The sequence below is a fragment of the Ctenopharyngodon idella genome, chromosome 2, assembly GCF_019924925.1.
Source record: "Ctenopharyngodon idella isolate HZGC_01 chromosome 2, HZGC01, whole genome shotgun sequence".
NCBI classification, from domain to species: Eukaryota; Metazoa; Chordata; class Actinopteri; order Cypriniformes; family Xenocyprididae; genus Ctenopharyngodon; species Ctenopharyngodon idella.
In genome coordinates this window covers 20394547-20412135 of record NC_067221.1, presented here as the reverse complement: position 1 = coordinate 20412135, position 17589 = coordinate 20394547, and the positions used below count along the sequence as shown (strand labels likewise).

The window sequence follows — 17589 nt, the reverse complement described above, 5'->3', positions numbered from 1 at the left end:
GTAAAATTAATTATAAAAATTAATTCAATCTAAATTTACCTTTAATTAAAATTAAAATGATTCCAAAGTGATTTTACTGTTGTTTTCACTATATATTTTCTGAGAAAATGCAGTCCCCTCACATTATGTTCAACTTTCTGTAATGTAAACCATTTCTTTATAGACAAATCAGTATTTCATACACACCCACGCTTATATTAACTTTGTCAAGTCCATACAAAACAAAAAACAAACAAACAAAAAACGCATAATGATAATTTTTTAAAAGAAAACTTTTTGTAATATTGTGGAACATTACTTAAACGTAAAGGTGCAACATGTAAAAATTTTCTGTCCGCTAGAGGTCAGAGGCCTATTCAAAACAAAGGCGTAGCTTGATGATGCCAAGTTCGAGCGCGGAATCTTGGGACATGTGGTCTTCACCTCAAATAATCGGTGGAAAATAATTGGGATAGGACTCGGGCAGAAATCATGTTCATGGATGCGATTATTAACGTTACTGTAGTATGAAGCAGAGCAGGACCGAGTGTCATGGGAGCTGAACGAGGCCGCTGGAGTGAGCAGCGGAACTTTTATTATGCCACAGTCCGCTTTTCCGGTCATGAATAAGACGTATCGCAGCTCTGTTTAACATATTAGATACATTTGAGTGTGTTGAAAATGATGTTATAACGTTACTCTGTGCGTTTGCTTGGTGGCTGCTGTGAGACACTTGCACACTGCAGTAAGATACAAACCCGATTCCAAAAAAGTTGGGACACTGTACAAATTGTGAATAAAAAAGGAATGCAATAATTTACAAATCTCATAAACTTATATTTTATTCACAATAGAATATATATAACATATCAAATGTTGAAAGTGAGACATTTTGAAATGTCATGCCAAATATTGGCTCATTTTGGATTTCATGCGAGCTACACATTCCAAAAAAGTTGGGACAGGTAGCAATAAGAGGCCGGAAAAGTTAAATGTACATATAGGGAACAGCTGGAGGACCAATTTGCAACTTATTAGGTCAATTGGCAACATGATTGGCTCTGTGTGAGTGTGCAGATGTATAAGACCCTTCACAATATAGATGTAAAGCATCATCTATAATATAGATGATGCTTTACAATGAACTCCATTAGAGAGCTACATATAGTAATTTATCTGTTCAATAAAATACCTTACTCACCTGTTGAGTAGTAAAAACGCCACGTAGCTTTTACAACATTTCAAATCCCTCAGTTCTTGCCATCTCTGAATAGCCAAGCCAATGTTGATTCTTGTTTTATTATGAGACTCCTGTTCAGTTTTGTTTTTGTTTTTTTTTAAATGGGTGATTCCCCAGAGGTTCGAGATTTAGCTGCTCCATGTCAACCTTTCTCACTCATTGTGACAACTAACCTATGCCACTTCCACACCAAACACGCATCAAAGTAGCCGAAGCAACTTTGCTCTATCTACAAATATGACGAGACATGGCAAGTGACCCATGTACATAATTTCACTTATAAAAGGCTTTTTGAGTCATTTTTTGAATTTGGTTTATTCTTAACAAAAAAAGTTACATAGTGTACCTTTAAGAATTAGTCATTGAAAACCCCACAAATGGCAGTTTTCTGAAAAAAATGGGTAACACTTTATTTTACAGTGTCATTGCTACACGTTACTTGTAGTTACTGTAGTAATAACTAAATTATGCATAATTACATGCAATTAACCATAAACCAACCCCTCATCCTAACCCTATAGTAAGTACATGTAGTTTATTATTACTCAGTACTTAAACGTATAATTACACTGTAACACAGACACCTTAAAATAAAGTGTAACCAAAAAAATGCTATTTTTGAAAGAGACGCTAATGCTGGTTCATTTTTTCTTTTTTTACATTTTCAATTTATTTCATATGAACAAAAATTTTAATGATCCATATAATCGTGCCTGCCATGTGAAGCCTTTTGTCCTTTCTTTTGTAGTGCAGAACTTTGAAATATTGAGGTAAGAATCATACAAAATTCAAATTAAGAATTCGACTGGAAGAGTCTGAAGATATTCAATATCAGAACATTTATTTTTCTTCAGCGTGTTCTGTCATCCTTGATACTTCATATACTGTTTCATATTATTTACGGACAAAATCTGAACACAGATTGAACCGTCACATCAATATGACAAATTCAGTTTATTCATGAACGACCCCAAAGGCGCTGAGACAATCAAATAAAAACATGAGCACACGTTCCCCACATCTTAAAATCTACTGCCTGAGCAAAGATGGCATGTGTTTGGAATACAGCAGCCACAATATGATAAAAGAAAAATGTACAGCTAAAACGGAGTTCTCTATTCTTAAGTAGCCAGCAATATGTTCTCAGAACCTGCTGTGGATTACTATACAAAACAATGATAAAAATGTCACCAAATATAACACAAACAGGTCTTGAAATCTACTAAAATACTTACTTCCTATTGGTCACTAATAATCGCTCATTTGCTTGTAGAATGAAATAGTTAAGTGCAGAAGCAATTTACAACCTACTCTTGGCTTATTTCTATATTGTGTGTTATACACTGAAGGGTAGATGTTTCTAAGCATAAGGAAGATGATCTTCAAGTTAAGAGCAAATGCGTATTGTGTTCCTATAGAAGTGCCCTGAACGTTATTGTTCGAGCTTGCTTGATTCTCTACTGAAATATTGTTCATCTTTAGTGTAATATTGAGTAAATATGTATTGTTTGCCCAACAACTAAGTGTTTTCCTTTCAGACTTACAAACACAGATATAAGCACACACCCTCTCATATCTAAAAAACCCTATTTTACTGGAGAATGAGTAAAAATTTATATAGATACATGAAGAAAGCATAGCACTGCTGACATCAATAAACAGACACCTTAATTTTCAAGAATTTGGATTTTTGCACTGGACATGTTTAGCCTTCTTTATCCAGAATGTTCTTCACATCTGCAAACACCTGAAAGAAAAATTAAAAAGGAAGCAAAATGAAACCCAAAAAGGATGGAAGGATGTATATTATTTCAATTTCATTTACATCTATAGCACTATGCCACAGTACACAGCAGTGTTATTTAGGGGCTAAGCTCCAAAGGTGCTGAAGTCCCTATTATAATTGTTGGCTTCTATATTAAAGTGTTTTTTTGACATTAGATACATGTAAACCTATTGTAGGAGACCTCCGAAACAAAATTAGGAACCTTTAAAATAGCATAATAGGGGCACTTTAATATTATTCCTCTAAAGTTTTGCAATATTGCAATAAATGCAATATTTTTTGCATTTAATGCCTCTTATCAATTAATAGAGAGTAATAAAATAACTTGCATTTCATTTACCTTTAACGCAAAACTCAGGCTCAAAAAAAAAAAAAAAAAAAAAAAAAAAAAGATCAGTCATACCTCATCCACCGACCGGGAGGCATCAATCGTGCGCACTTTCCCTTGCTTCTCGTACTGCTCTATAATGGGCCGTGTGGACTGGAGGTACGTCTGGATCCTGACAATTAAACAATAATTGAAGTTAAGGCAAATGAAAAGCACAACCCAATGTCGCTGTAAACAGAGAGACATTTGTCCTTCCATTTCCATATAATGCCAATATAACTATGGTGACTGCCACATTTTCCAATCAAAATGGTACTTTCTGAGCTCACTATATACTTGTACATGCATGCAGGGCTTGACATTAACTTTTTTGCTCACCAGCCACTGTGGCTAGTGGTTTTCCAAAGTTACTAGCCACTTAGCATTTTCACTGGCCACAATTTTGCCAGTCAATTTTGCAAATCAAGACTACATTGTATATCAGCTGGTATGTGGTATGCTGGTATGGTGGGCAAGGGGTGGGCAATTTTATATGTTATTTTTGTTAGGCTATATAAAAAGAACAAAGAAGCCAATTAGTAAATTTTAAAAAAATCTTTTTCAGATACAGTAGGTTTATTTAACATGTATACATTTATTTAACATCTTTTGTTTTTTGATTAACATTAATGACAGACAGGTATTTAATTGGGCTGCTGAATGCATGGACGTAATATACTGACACATATCCAGTTTTTACCCACCTGTTTACGTCCACTTAAGCCATAACTGACTGTATTCACGCGATAGCCTACTCCACACGATGGGCATTTTGACATCTGTGTGTTTGTGTATTTGACTATTCAGGCGCAAGGAGAACTGATCGCGCGCAAGAGAGAGCGCTTCTGTGCTCTGAGAGAGCGCTTCTGTTCATTCAGCGCGATTCCGCCTATCCCGCCTTCACTAACAGCAAGTTAATCGATAAAGAATTGTGATTGAATTGTAATTTTATGATACAACGAGCTTGACTACCTTTCATTTGGCTGTAGGCTGAAATTATATTCAACCCGCCAAAGTGGCTAGTGGGAGTGGCTGTCTTACCCGCCACAGCTGAAATCTACCCGCATTTGGCAAGCCCTGCATGCATGTATGCCAATATATCTGATATGTATTATTGTTATTATAGAGGAAGTACCTCTTCTCTAGACTTTCTCTGTTGTCATCAGTGCGTCCGCTGCTCTTTCCCCGCTCTAAACATCTGTCAATGCACACCTGAAATACACAACCAGCTGAAATGACATTCCATGTTTTTGTTTAGATGATGTTCATAAAAAAATAAAACCTTACTAGGAGATTTTCCATGACATTCCATGTCAAAGTTCATTTAAAATTATACATCATTTGATTAGATGCCGTTTTAATCAACTGTAGTAGAACAATAAATGAATCAAAAACACCCTGAAAACATATGCTACTCCTCACCTCATTACCGCAGTCAAAGAAAAGAACAAACTTGACATCTGCCTTCCCGTCCATGACAGTGTTCCACCCCTGTAGGTTGTCTTGGTTACGTGGAAAACCATCAATAAGAAAGCGAAACTTCTTTTCATCAACTTTCATAGTTTCTTCCATTGCCTGCCAAACACATATTTACAAAAAATGGGCAACACTTTATTTGTGTCCTTGTTACATGTAGTTATACTGTTATTACTGTAGTAATAACAGTAAATTATGCATAATTAACATGCAACCTAACTCTAATCCTATAGTAAGTACATGTTCTTAATTAATATTACTCAGTACTTAAATGTATAATTACACTGTAACAAAGAGACCTTAAAATAAAGTAACCAAAAACTGAAAAAGAGATATCTGAAAATATATATTTTTGAAAAATACATTTTTAGATAAGATGAATGTCTAATCTGCAACTCAACTCACAAAAGGTTAATCAGAATTAGAACTTTGCTATAAAGAGGCTTGGCTGTTTTGTAATAGTATTGTTAGAGTTATGAATTATGCCTATTATGAGACAAGCCTGTGCATTTATCGTCTATTATGAACTGCTCTTTGAACTCTCCTCCACTGATAGTGAAACTTGTTATCAGGTTCACTCTCAGTAATATTTCTCAATCTGTTTGAAAATGTCAACCGTTAATGTTCCAGCTCTCTTCTACAACCTCCCTAACTGGACTGTATGGGCTTGTAAAACAGGACAGACAAGAGTAACCAGTAACCACCTTTTTCAGTAAGTTGATGGTGATTTCTACAGGAACTATCTTGCCCTCTTTGATGTAGTTGTCAATGAGCTGACCAAACTCCGAGCCCTTGCGGCTGCGCTCCTCTCTCAGGAGGTCTCCAGCAGACAGGTGAGTGTAGCTGTAGTTCTGAGTGCAGAAGAGAGGCGGGTTAAACAAAAACATCACACATTAGGAACTTCAATGCAGCACATTATAGTTAATGCAACCCATAAGATTATAAGCTTTTTATAATGGATAATGACAGCTGTCATCTATATGAATGGAGAGAGAAAAAAATGGTGTGTGTGTATGGGCTTGGTAAGTGAACATTAACATAACATTACATTCATTCTCTTCTTGATAAAAAGCAGAAACACTGGACGAAACTGCTGTATACATATATACATACACAGTTGAGCTCAAAAGTTTACATACCCCTTGCAGAATATGCAAAGATGTTAATCATTTTAACAAAATAAAAAGGATCATGAAAATTGCATGTTATTTTTTTTATTTAGTACTGTCCTGAATAAACTATATGGGTCATTGACGAATTAGGTTTTTAAAAGTGTAAAAAAACATAATGGAGATATAATTAATTATTTTATTTTTGTTGTTAACAATATGATTATGTGTGTTTTTTTAATCAATTAACACTGCTTTTGTCATTTTTAACAAGATGGACACAATGTGTCACCAAAAAAGTCATTCTGTTTAACCAAAATTTCGTTTTTTTTACCAATGACACTTTTGGTTATACCGAATGACAGTATTTTCAAACAATGCTAACAGGCTGATATCTAGCTAGCTAGCAAAAGGACAAACAAACATTTTATATTTAGTACAAGTTTTTAAAATATTACAACTAGGGTTGCAAAATTCCGGGAATTTTCAAAGCTGGAAACTTTACATGGGAATTAATGGGAATATATGGGAATTAACGGGAATAAACAGGGAATTTGCTAAATTGCAGGTTAGCCTATAACAGGGTACTTAAATGTAGTTGAAAAAAACATCTTGCAGCATAATTTTGGTTAAAACAACCAGATTTAATGCAATTTCAGTTGAATTTTTTTCCTGCACATTCCTCAATCACATTCACACAGCACACTACTTACTGCAGGGCTATTGAGGCCACACCCCCTGCATGTACTGTGCATTCCCCCAGTCCATAACATGCACATTTGATCAAAAATACAGAGAAAAAAAAAAAAAAGAAGAAAAAAAACAGTAATATTGTGAAATATAACTACTTTTTTTTTTTTTTTTTTTTTTTAAATAATGTTTTTTTTAATATACATTAAAATATCATTTATTTCTGTGATGCAAAGCTGAATTTTCAGCATAATTTCTCCAGTTTTCAGTGTCAGTGCCTTCAGAAATCATTCTAATATGTTAATTTGATACTCAGTTATCAATGTTGGAAACAGTTGCTGCTTAATATTTTTTATAACCTGTGATACTTTAAAAATTAAAAATTTAAATTTAAAAGATTAAAATTTTATTTTAAATATAATTTTTTTTAACAATATACACTACCGTTCAAAATGGGTCAGTACATTTTTTCTCTCTTTTTTTTTTTTGAAAGAAATTAATACTTTTATTGACCAAGAATGTGTGAAATTGATAAAAAGTGATATTAAAGTGATAGTTAGAAATGATTTCTATTTTGAATAAATGCTGTTCTTTTTTTTTACTTTTTATTCATTAATGAATCCTGAAAAAAGTATTACAGGTTTCAAAAAAAAAAAAAAATAATTAAACACCAACATTGATAACTGAGTATCAAATCAGAACAGAATGATTTCTGAAAGATCATGTGACACTGAAATAAATAACACATAATTGCTGCAATTAAATGTCTTTATTTTACATATTTACTAAATTAGAATTAATCGAATTTGAAAAAGAAATAACTGTTATTTCATGTTTATATTTATGTTTGTATACAATACATTTTATATGAATATTTTAAATTTATATAAATTTCCCAAAATTTCCAATTAATTCCCATAAATTCTCATAAATTCCTGTAAATTCCGGTTAAGTTTCCAAATTGGAATATTTCCAAAATTCCCCAGGCTACGTTCCCGTGGAAAGTTTCCAGAAATTTACCGGAAACTTTCCGCCCCTTTGCAACCCTAATTACAACATTTCCATGTTTTATAGCGGTTGTCCCGAATGACCTGATGTTTCAGGACATGTGTATGAGCAAGTGAAAACATGAATTTTTCAAATAGTTAAAAGAGAGAGTTAGTTACTTTGCTTCACGACCATGTGGTCCTTTGCAGGTGTCTGAATGATGTCACATCCTGTCACATGATATTGACACATGACTTGATCCAGAATGGTCCCTTTATATTGGTTACTCCGAATGACATAAATGAAATTCTTTTTTCCGGACATTCAAGCAATGACTTCTAAACATAATTTTAATACCATTTTGCACTATGTTGATATATGATGTTATAAAATCATGCCAGTATAAAAATTATATACATTTATTACATTTTAAGATGTTTTAATCACAAATGAAATGGCTGTATTGGCCTTTGGACGGTTAAACCGAATGACTTTTTGACACTTCAAAATTTTTAAAATACCTTTATATGTAGGAAAATATAATTAAAACCTTTTGGATTCAATAAAAGTGATCTAGTTGTGCTACTTTACATACTTTGGATGTCATATTTTTGTTTTTTATTATCATTAAGGCCTTTGGACAAAAAAAATGACTCGTCACGTCATTGAGCCTATTTCACATAACAGATGTTTACATAAATTCCACAATTCGGGGATATAAACTTTTTTTTTAATTGGATGAACAGGATAAATTGTACTTTTTTTGTCTTCCGGGAAACATGTGAGTATCTTTTGTAGCTTCCAAAGGGCAGTACTAAATGAAAAAAATATGATCTCCCTGACTCTTGATGCATTGTGTTTCCTTCTGGAGCATCAGTGAATGTTTGCAGCTTAAAGGGGTTAGTTCACCCAAAAACCCTTCATTCATCTTTGGAACACAAATTAAGATATTTCTGATTAAATCCCATGGCTCAATGAGACCTGCATTCAAAGCACTGACATTTCCTCTCTCAAGATCCATAAAGGTACTAAAAACATATTTAAAACAGTTCATGCGAGTTCAGTAGTTCTACCTTAATATTATAAAGCGACGAGAATACTTTTTGTCAGCCAAAAAAACAAAATAACTTTTCAACAATATAGTGATGGGCCGATTTCAAAACACTGCTTCTGAGCTTTACGAATCAAATCAGTGACTCGGATCTCCTAACAAACGGCTAAACTGCTGAAATCACGTGACTTTGGCACTCCGAGTCACTGATTCGATTCGCAAAGCTCCGAAGCAGTGTTTTGGCGCACAAAAATATTCTCGTTGCTTTATAATATTAACATAGAACCACTGAACTCACATGAACTGTCTTAAATATGTTTTTAGTACCTTTATGGATCTCGAGAGAGGAAATGTCATTGCAGACCTCACTGAACCATCGGATTTAATCAAAAATATCTTAATTTGTGTTCCGAAGATGAATGAAGGCCTTACAGGTGTAAAACGACATGAGGATGATTAATAAATTACATTATTTTCATTTTTGGGTGAACTAACCCTTTAATAGTTGTGTTTGAGTCCCTCAGTTGTCCTCAGTGTGAAAAGATGGATCTCAAAATCATACATTCATTGTTGGAAAGGGTTCAAATATGCAAAAGATGCTGGAAAATCAAAGAATTTGCAGGACATGGAGGATTTTTCTAAAGAACAGCTCAGTTTAACTGCTCAGGACAAACAAGGGACTCGTGAACAACCAACACACTTTTGAGCTCAACTGTATGTATATTATATAATAAATATATATATATATATATATATACATATACATATACACACACACACAGTAGAATAACAAATCATTTACATTCATATCAGTTTTACATTTCATGGATGTGAGCAACACGTGCCCTTCTACCTAGTGCTGGTGCCAAATCATGACAGCTGAACACTGCTCTGCAAAGATAGCAGGGTGTGGGACCTCTTTGAACAGAGGTCCTGTTCATAACCAGGATATATGAATCTGGAGAGACTCCAGGGAATTATTAAAACGCGCTCTCTCTCTCTCTCTCTCTCTCTCTCTCATATAGATATATACATATATAATTATCTTTCCATCAAATAAGTATGCTATCATGACAGATGAACTGTAGTATCACTGTTAAAGGGACCAAATGCGGAAATGAACAATCCATGTAAGGTGCAGCAAACCTGAACCCATTAAAACACTACAAGCTCCCTAAGACTAGTTTCCTTCAATACAGCGATTAAATAGTTATTCTCAGTTAATATGATAAATGACTTACTGCATCTCTCTTACCTCCACGATTCTCGCGCATTGTGTCCCTTTCCCCGCGCCAGGCCCGCCCAAAACAAACACAACCTGCGGCTTCATCATCACACTAATCCTGTGCACAACGCGTGGGAGCTTCTCCGACAGCCTGTGCAGCAAGCCCACAATCATAAACCGTCCAGATAAGCGATAGTTGCACTCAATGAATGACCATCGACCCCTGGGAGTCGGTACAAAGCTGGCTCAATGACCGGTTGATGCGTGTCAAGGAAGTGCGCCGGGCAGATTCCACTTCCGCCGTACACGTGTCCGACCAATCAGAGAGCATATGAGTCACGGACGTCACTTAAACAACGCCCATAGCTCTGAACGCTCTCTAGAACGCGCACCCCTCCTTCGCCTAGGGTTCGCGCACCAGCATCAGCACCCGTGTTGCCATGTCTGCTTATTATAAGCAAAACCGTGTTTGTTTGTATTCTTTTAAAGTTGCTTATGAATATGATAATTCCTGGGGTTTGGCCTTTTTCCAGAATATATTCGCGTATCGCTAATCCTCATTATAGCACAAAAGAGACCAACTAGGCTACACTTGGTCATCCACTTTTTCTGTCTTTTCTAAGAAAAAGGTTGTCTAGACATTAGAGAATGTAATGGTAATAAATAACTAAAATATAAAATATATTGACTTTTATTTTACTATATATATTGACCTGTTATTTTACTATTTACATCATTTAACCAGGTAAACTTGTTTATAGGCTAAAAGAACATATTTATTTAGTATTGTTTAGCCTGTGTTAAGGTGCATATTTAAATAGCCTATTAAATAGTATTCATAAACACGAGAGAGACAATTGTTAGTTTACTTAGATTGTATTTGTTAATTTTATTATTATTACAAAGATAATAATTTTCAATTTAGCCGAGCTTATTCTAGATTTTATGTAGGCTAAACCTGACCACGTCGCTTGTTTTTCTTGCGCGATCTGGCAACACTGATCAGCACCTCACTGCAACTGAACAGCGACCATATAAGCACATGTCTGCGTTAAGATGCTCTGCTGTTTTTCATTGGAGGAATATATTTAAAAATCACTGCGCTATATGATGTTGCAGGGCGATTGTATTCGCTGTGTGTATTATTACTATTATTGTCATTATCTTTGTTTTCTCCAAAGATTTGCACAGGGTGTCTTCGCTATGGATGTAAGGGATGGAAACACACAAAGGAAAAAAACAAAATTAGTCCAGTGATGCCCATGACAGTCGTTGCGTTTGTAAAGGTGACCCAAGTTTGCATTGTAGCCTAAATCAGATGTACTGAATCCCTCCTTGGTTAGATCCGTTTGTGTGTCGCTTCTCCCTTTTCAAAAGGAGCAGCATCAACAAAATGTTGGGTAGGTCGTTCACCTGGAGGAAATATAACCAACACACACTCTCTATGCAGCACCGGCTCCCTCTTCAGCATTGACATGCCCGCGCCTAGCAGAAAAACCAGGATCAAAGGGCTCAGATATACAGCCGGACGCGTAAATTGGAAGGAGGACTTGAAACAGGCGCACACCGGGTGTCCAATTCGGTGGAGGCCGGATCACATCTGCTGGGGACGAGCATCAAGGGCAGTGCGGCACGCCAGCGCCTCAGAAACAGGCAACACGGATCATCCATACACCCGTAGTTCCACAACACCGCTGTGTTCCCGTTACACATCTTCATTAGTCTCAAAGATGTGCTAGAACAACACACGAGTACTCTGAAATGCAACAAAACATGTCTTTTTTATAGCAGACATGCTTTTTATTGCTTTCACCCAGAGGATTTATCGAGGATATATTCAGTTGGAAATGAAGAAGAGGATCTGTCAGCGTTTCAAAGGTTGCAAAAAGTGCCAATGAATATATTGCTTAAATATATCCTCTTTTTTTCGTCATTGGCCACATTGACACCCCTAATAAGCAGGACCATGGGTTGCATTCAGAGCATCGCCTGCAAGCCCCGCATCCGACGGGAGAACATAGTGGTCTATGAGGTCTCAGCCTCCATTGACCAATGCCCGACCATCATTGAGGAGAATTCGCCCATTGTCCTGCGATACAAGACCCCATACTTCAGAGCATCGGCTGGGATTGTGATGCCCCCGGTTCCCAGAAACGAAACATGGACTGTGGGCTGGATTCAGGCGTGCACCCAAATGGAGTTCTTCAATACATATGGTGATATTGGCATGTGAGTAAACAATAATCCAAACAAACAACGACAAGCTCAAGTGTCAATATGTTTTATTGGTCGTTCTGTTGAGTTTGTGGTCATCAGTGGTCGACAAATAAGTGAGTATCATTTTGTGCAATCTTTATAGAATCTTTTCTTAGTATGTGATATTTATTGCAGGGTTGTGTACCATTTAGAATTGAACTGAGAATGCTTTCAAAACTCCAATTCAGTTCCTGAATTTGAACTGAAGTAGCTAGCAAACAGGATGCAGGATTGCTATTCGAATTTTAATGCAAATGCAAAGTAAAATGAACTGCAATTCAAAGAATTTCGTATCACTTTCTTTTTGAAAGCTGTTGAAAGATAAATGTCGGCTTGACAAAACCTTGTTTCAAAGATTTGAACAAGTTTCTAAAGTTTTGAAGTATGAAGGTTTATAGGTCTTATGACCCTTCGCCGGGAGTTTGATTGACAGGCGATCTAACCAATAATAACGCTGAATCCGCCGTTATGTCCGAAAAAGCAGCGGGGAGTTGGACTAGAACTTGAAAAATGGTGTGTACTGACGTCTTTCCGCAATTGAAACAACATTCCTTCTGATATTCATTCATGTTTATTTGATGCTATAAATTAACTAGTAGGAAGAGATAGTCAGTTCACGAGCCGCTTGAACTGAAGCGCTACGATCTGTAACGACACATTAAAGAGCCACAAAACGGTATTTATTGTTTAAATTTCTTTAAAAAAAAAATACAAAATTTGAAATTTGAGATTTTCAAAAGTAACCTGTTCTGTCTTGTCTGTCGACGCATTGTCAGTGTCCTCTTTGCTCCGCTGTGTATTTTTCATTGTCTTGTTGGACATAGCAACAGTAACTAAAGGGGGGGGGGGTCTTTGCGAACGGTCAATTCATAACCCAGTATTACCTATACTGAATTTGACGAATTGAAAGGTAGACAATTCTTCAGATCAGAATTTTGCCCAACTTTAATGTATTGGACATAGTTTTACCAAGGATGTGTTCCTGTATTGTTTGTTGGTCCAAAACACAACATTTCAAACATTGTCCTAAAGCTATCTCTAACCATGACCATTAACAACCACTAAAATCTGAGAGAAATTATGTTTTCAAGCCCCAACCCCAACCCCAGCCCTAAACCTAACCCTAAAATCCAGGGCAAAAAAAAGGAGACCTTCAGAGTAGGAGAGAAGCTGAGAAAGAAAGCTTAGGAAGGGATAATTAAAACGAGTGGGAAGGCTAACTGAGAACAAAAACACATTCATGAATATTTCATTCACAGCCCTGTGTCTTTTAATCACTGTTTTTCCATATTTGTATGAGGCACTTTGTACTGAGCAGGTCCTCTCACCCACCTTCACCATCGCTCGTTTGATGTATTAAGAAACTGCCGCTCTTTGGACTCAAGCCTCATTTGTCCTTTCTGACCGCTCACCTTCTTTTCCTTCTTCAGGTCCAGCTGGGAATTACCCGAGCTTCGGGAAGGACGGGTAAAGGCCATAAGCGATTCTGACGGCGTCAGTTATCCCTGGTATGGTAACACTACCGAAACAGTGACCCTCTCAGGTCCCACATCCAAGCCATCCAGGCTAACGGTGAGCATGAATGACAACTTCTACCCCAGTGTGACTTGGGCAGTGCCCATCAGCAACAGCAACACACCCATGCTCACACACATCACCCGAGACCAGAGCTTCATCACCTGGCTGGTGGCGCTAAACGCAGACACCAAAGAGCGTATTGTTCTTCAGACAGTACGCTGGCGTATGCGTGTAGACATTGAGGTGGATCCTTCCATGCCGCTTGGTTCTCGTGCCAAACTGATGGGACGACCGCATCAGGAACAGCCACACATTCTCAGTAACAATGAGCCTATCCCGCCCAATGCGCTGGGCAGGCCCAATGCCAACGATGCCCAGGTGCTGATGTGGAGGCCCAGGAGGGGACAACCTCTGGTGGTCATACCACCCAAATAGAGTTGTCTTAACAGTGCCTAAAGGACATTGAAGACTTCATGCACTGTTTGGACACTGGATTTTAGGAAATCGCAAGCTGCTCTGTGGATTGCCAGCTTTGTAGGGTTTCTCAGTTCCTCTGAACTAGACTGTCGAGAAGGGAATTCTCTGTGTGCACTATGAAGTTTGACTACCTTTCAGCTTCAAAGTACATGGTCAGTTTTCAAATGACTGGGAGTAACTAGTACTAAATGAGCAGCCACTTGGAACAAATCCCTTAAGTTTACAGAATAGTTCACCCAAAAATTTACTAACCCTCATGTCGTTACAAACTCTTTCTTCCGTGGAAGACAAAAGAAGATGTTTTGAAAAATGTTTCAGCTGTTTTTGTCCATACAATGAAAGTTAATGGGTTCCAAAATGTAAATCTCAAAATAGGACACAAATGTACCATAAAATTAATCAAGACAACTCAACTAATATATTTTAAGTCCTCTGGGTCAAAATGATCACTTTGAATGATAATATAAGCCTTATTCACTCTAAAAGTGAATTGTTGATCAACACATGCATACATAGACTACATCAAAAATAGCAACACAAACCTCAAATGTGACCCTGGACCACAAAACCAGTCATAAGGGTCAATTTTTTTGAAATTGAAATTTATACATCATCTGAAATCAAAATATTGAGAAAATTGCCTTTAAAGTTGTCCAAATGAAGTCCTTAGAAATGCATATTACTTACAAAAATAATTTTTTGATATATTTACAGTAGGAAATTTACAAAATATCTTCATGGAACATGATCTTTACTTAATATCCTAATGATTTTTTGAACCATACAATGTATTGTTGGCTATTGCTACAAATATACCAATGCGACTTATGTGGTCCAGGGTCACTAATGTGAACAAATGTCAACAAAGGTCAAACCTCAAAACTTCAGGTTCTTGCACATCATGTGACCAAATAAAATGACTTTAGAAATATGGGCAAAACTGAACACATTCTTGGAAATATCTTCATGTTCCACAGAGAAAAGAATGTCAAACAGGTTTGTAACGACATGAGGAAGAGTAAATGATGACAGAATTTTCATTTTTCAGTGAACTGTCCCTTTAGGAAAACCCTTAGTGATAATATGATTATTACTAAGGGCCTTAAGTTAAGGGGTTTTTGCAACAGAGCCCTACCATTTTCAGGACAGAAGCTATATAATGCATGAAAGAGATTGAATGTTTGGTCCCATACCACACACAGTGAAAGCAGAGGAATCAAAAGAACCAATTGCAGGAAACACTTTTGCTTTGTAGGACAACCAGCAAAACTCTTTGAAACTTCTATCAGATGATTGAGACTTGTGACTTCATTTCAAATGCTAGCAAATATATTTTACATTCTGTAAGAAAAAAAAAAGAAAAAAAAGACCACAGAGTGCATGAAGATGTCCACCAGTTGAGGTGGAGTGTATCTAGTAATGTAAAGGATGCAGTGGGGTTGTTCATCCAATCAGACACATCCTGGCACCGGAGAGTCGATAGGAGTTTGTTTATACTCGCACATGAGTCCATTTGAGTTTACGCAGTGGGTGCTGCACCATAGGCATTCACCAGATTAGTCACATGCCATACACACTCCATCTGTGCCATTTCACGTCCCCTGTCTTCCTCTCTCTATTCTCAAGCTGTCTCACTCCGTCCTCTCCCACTGATACTCCTTGGGTAATTATGACACAGATGAAATGGAGTTTCCATTACAAATGTCAAGAGATAAAAAAAAATCCTTCATTATTTACTCACCCTTATGTCATTCTAATCCTGTATGACTTCCTTTCTTCTGTAGAACACAAAATAAAGATATTTTTAAAACTGTTTTAACTTTTTTGTCTGTACAATGAATGTCAGCAGGGTTCAAAACAATATTGGACCCCTTTGGCATTCATTTTATGTACAAAAATTCAGAATTGTGTTCTACAGAAAAAAATTAAAGTGTTTAAAGTTTGTAACAACATGAGGTTGAGTAAATGACAACAATTTTTTTTTTTTTTTGGCTGAACTATCCCTTTTAAGGTCAGCCGTGCTTAATGCAGCACATATCAATACCATATTATCAAATATAATAGCCAATATCACAAACATAATGGTGAAATAGGTTGCTTTTGATTAGGATGACACAATCACTGACTTTTATAAAAAGTAAATCCCTCCTTGCTATAGTTTTTAGATTTCCAAAAAAACCATGCTTTTGCTAAAAGTAGCATGTGTCACAAAAATGATATACAGGGCTGTTTAAATACCAATAATTATACAATAACCAAATTAAATTAATTAATTTGCACGGAATGCAAATTAATATTTAAATAAAGATTTTTTATAAAGCTAGCAGTTGATAGTCGGTTGTTTACAAAGTGAGGAAATATGAAAAAAAAATCAAAATTTGATAAAAATAATTTTTTGAACCGTGAGTTTAGTCATCTTTCTCTTGAGCAAATTGCTCAATGGAGGGACCAACCAACATGAAGACAGTATAAGTGTGTGGCTGTTGCTTTCATGAGAAACTTTGCTAAATTTACTAAATTTACTACTTATAAATTACTTGATAGTTTTATTCATTATTTGCATGCTTTTAATTTAGTGAATGGCATTGTTTTATTATGCATTAAATTTGACTGGTTTGAAACGAAGAGGTGATATCCAGTCTGGACATATAACAGAAATAATAACTAACTCTTGAATCTAACAGAGCATTTATTCATGCCTGACGCTTCGCCTAAATCACTTTCAAAGGAAATAATAGTCTTTTGTTGGAAGTGGAGATGCATGCAGTACGTCTAAAGCTTGGAGCACTGATCTAGATGAAGGTCGAATAGATCATATGAGGTTCCTTCTCTGTAATATGATAAATACCTCACCTCATCTCCCTCTATCATTTCTCAGTTACATCTTCTGTATCTCTGTCAAAGCCATATTCGTCCTCAAGATGATATTCTAAATAAAGATACATTAAAATGTATGAACCTGGTATCTGAAAATGCATGAACACCAGCAGCAAATAAGTGGTTTTGCTTCAAGATTTCAACATTTCATAAAACAAGAAATGAGGAATAAAAATAGTGGTTGTTAAAACTACTTCATATCCACATGCTTTCCCACTGCAAAACGAGTCTATGCAATGGAAGAGACGTGAGTTTACTGTGGAAAAGTTTCATAGCATTGCATTATGGGGAAGAAAGACCCAGTTGGGGGGGAAGTGATTTTTTCACCTCTTCTTGCATGCAAGTCGTTTTTGCATAAAACAAACTGTGATGCAACATATATTTCCATTGAAACCCCCCGCTAAGAGCAACAAGGTCTGACAGTTCACTCTGTTCATTCAAGGACTAATAAAAGTGCACTGAGCATCTCACAGGAGTCTGATCTCTTTAGCACCTGTTCAACATTTCCCACAATGCCGGAATATTCCACCAATCAAAATGCGGTCAGTGCT

The 17589-nt window shown here is 36.2% G+C and overlaps 2 protein-coding genes across 4 annotated transcripts; one reads left to right on the top strand and one right to left on the bottom strand.

Annotated features, from left to right (window-relative positions):
• Positions 1–2154: 2154 nt before the first annotated feature.
• On the bottom strand, positions 2155–10220 carry cmpk (cytidylate kinase). 2 transcript variants are annotated; one of them, XM_051913910.1, is made up of 6 exons: positions 9941–10220; positions 5553–5699; positions 4795–4947; positions 4508–4584; positions 3409–3505; positions 2155–2966 (listed from the first exon to the last, which is right to left on the bottom strand). In XM_051913910.1, the coding sequence occupies exons 1-6, from the start codon at positions 10082–10084 to the stop codon at positions 2925–2927; spliced, it is 660 nt and encodes a 219-aa protein (XP_051769870.1). In that variant the 5' UTR covers positions 10085–10220; the 3' UTR covers positions 2155–2924. The 2 variants fall into 2 exon arrangements, with proteins under 2 accessions (XP_051769870.1, XP_051769878.1); XM_051913918.1 differs by having other exon boundaries at positions 9927–10170.
• A 141-nt stretch (positions 10221–10361) lies between these two features.
• fam78ba (family with sequence similarity 78 member Ba) lies at positions 10362–17508 on the top strand. 2 transcript variants are annotated; one of them, XM_051913888.1, is made up of 2 exons: positions 10362–12139; positions 13597–17508. In XM_051913888.1, the coding sequence occupies exons 1-2, from the start codon at positions 11805–11807 to the stop codon at positions 14117–14119; spliced, it is 858 nt and encodes a 285-aa protein (XP_051769848.1). In that variant the 5' UTR covers positions 10362–11804; the 3' UTR covers positions 14120–17508. The 2 variants fall into 2 exon arrangements, with proteins under 2 accessions (XP_051769848.1, XP_051769857.1); XM_051913897.1 differs by having other exon boundaries at positions 12092–12240.
• The last annotated feature ends 81 nt before the right edge of the window (positions 17509–17589 follow it).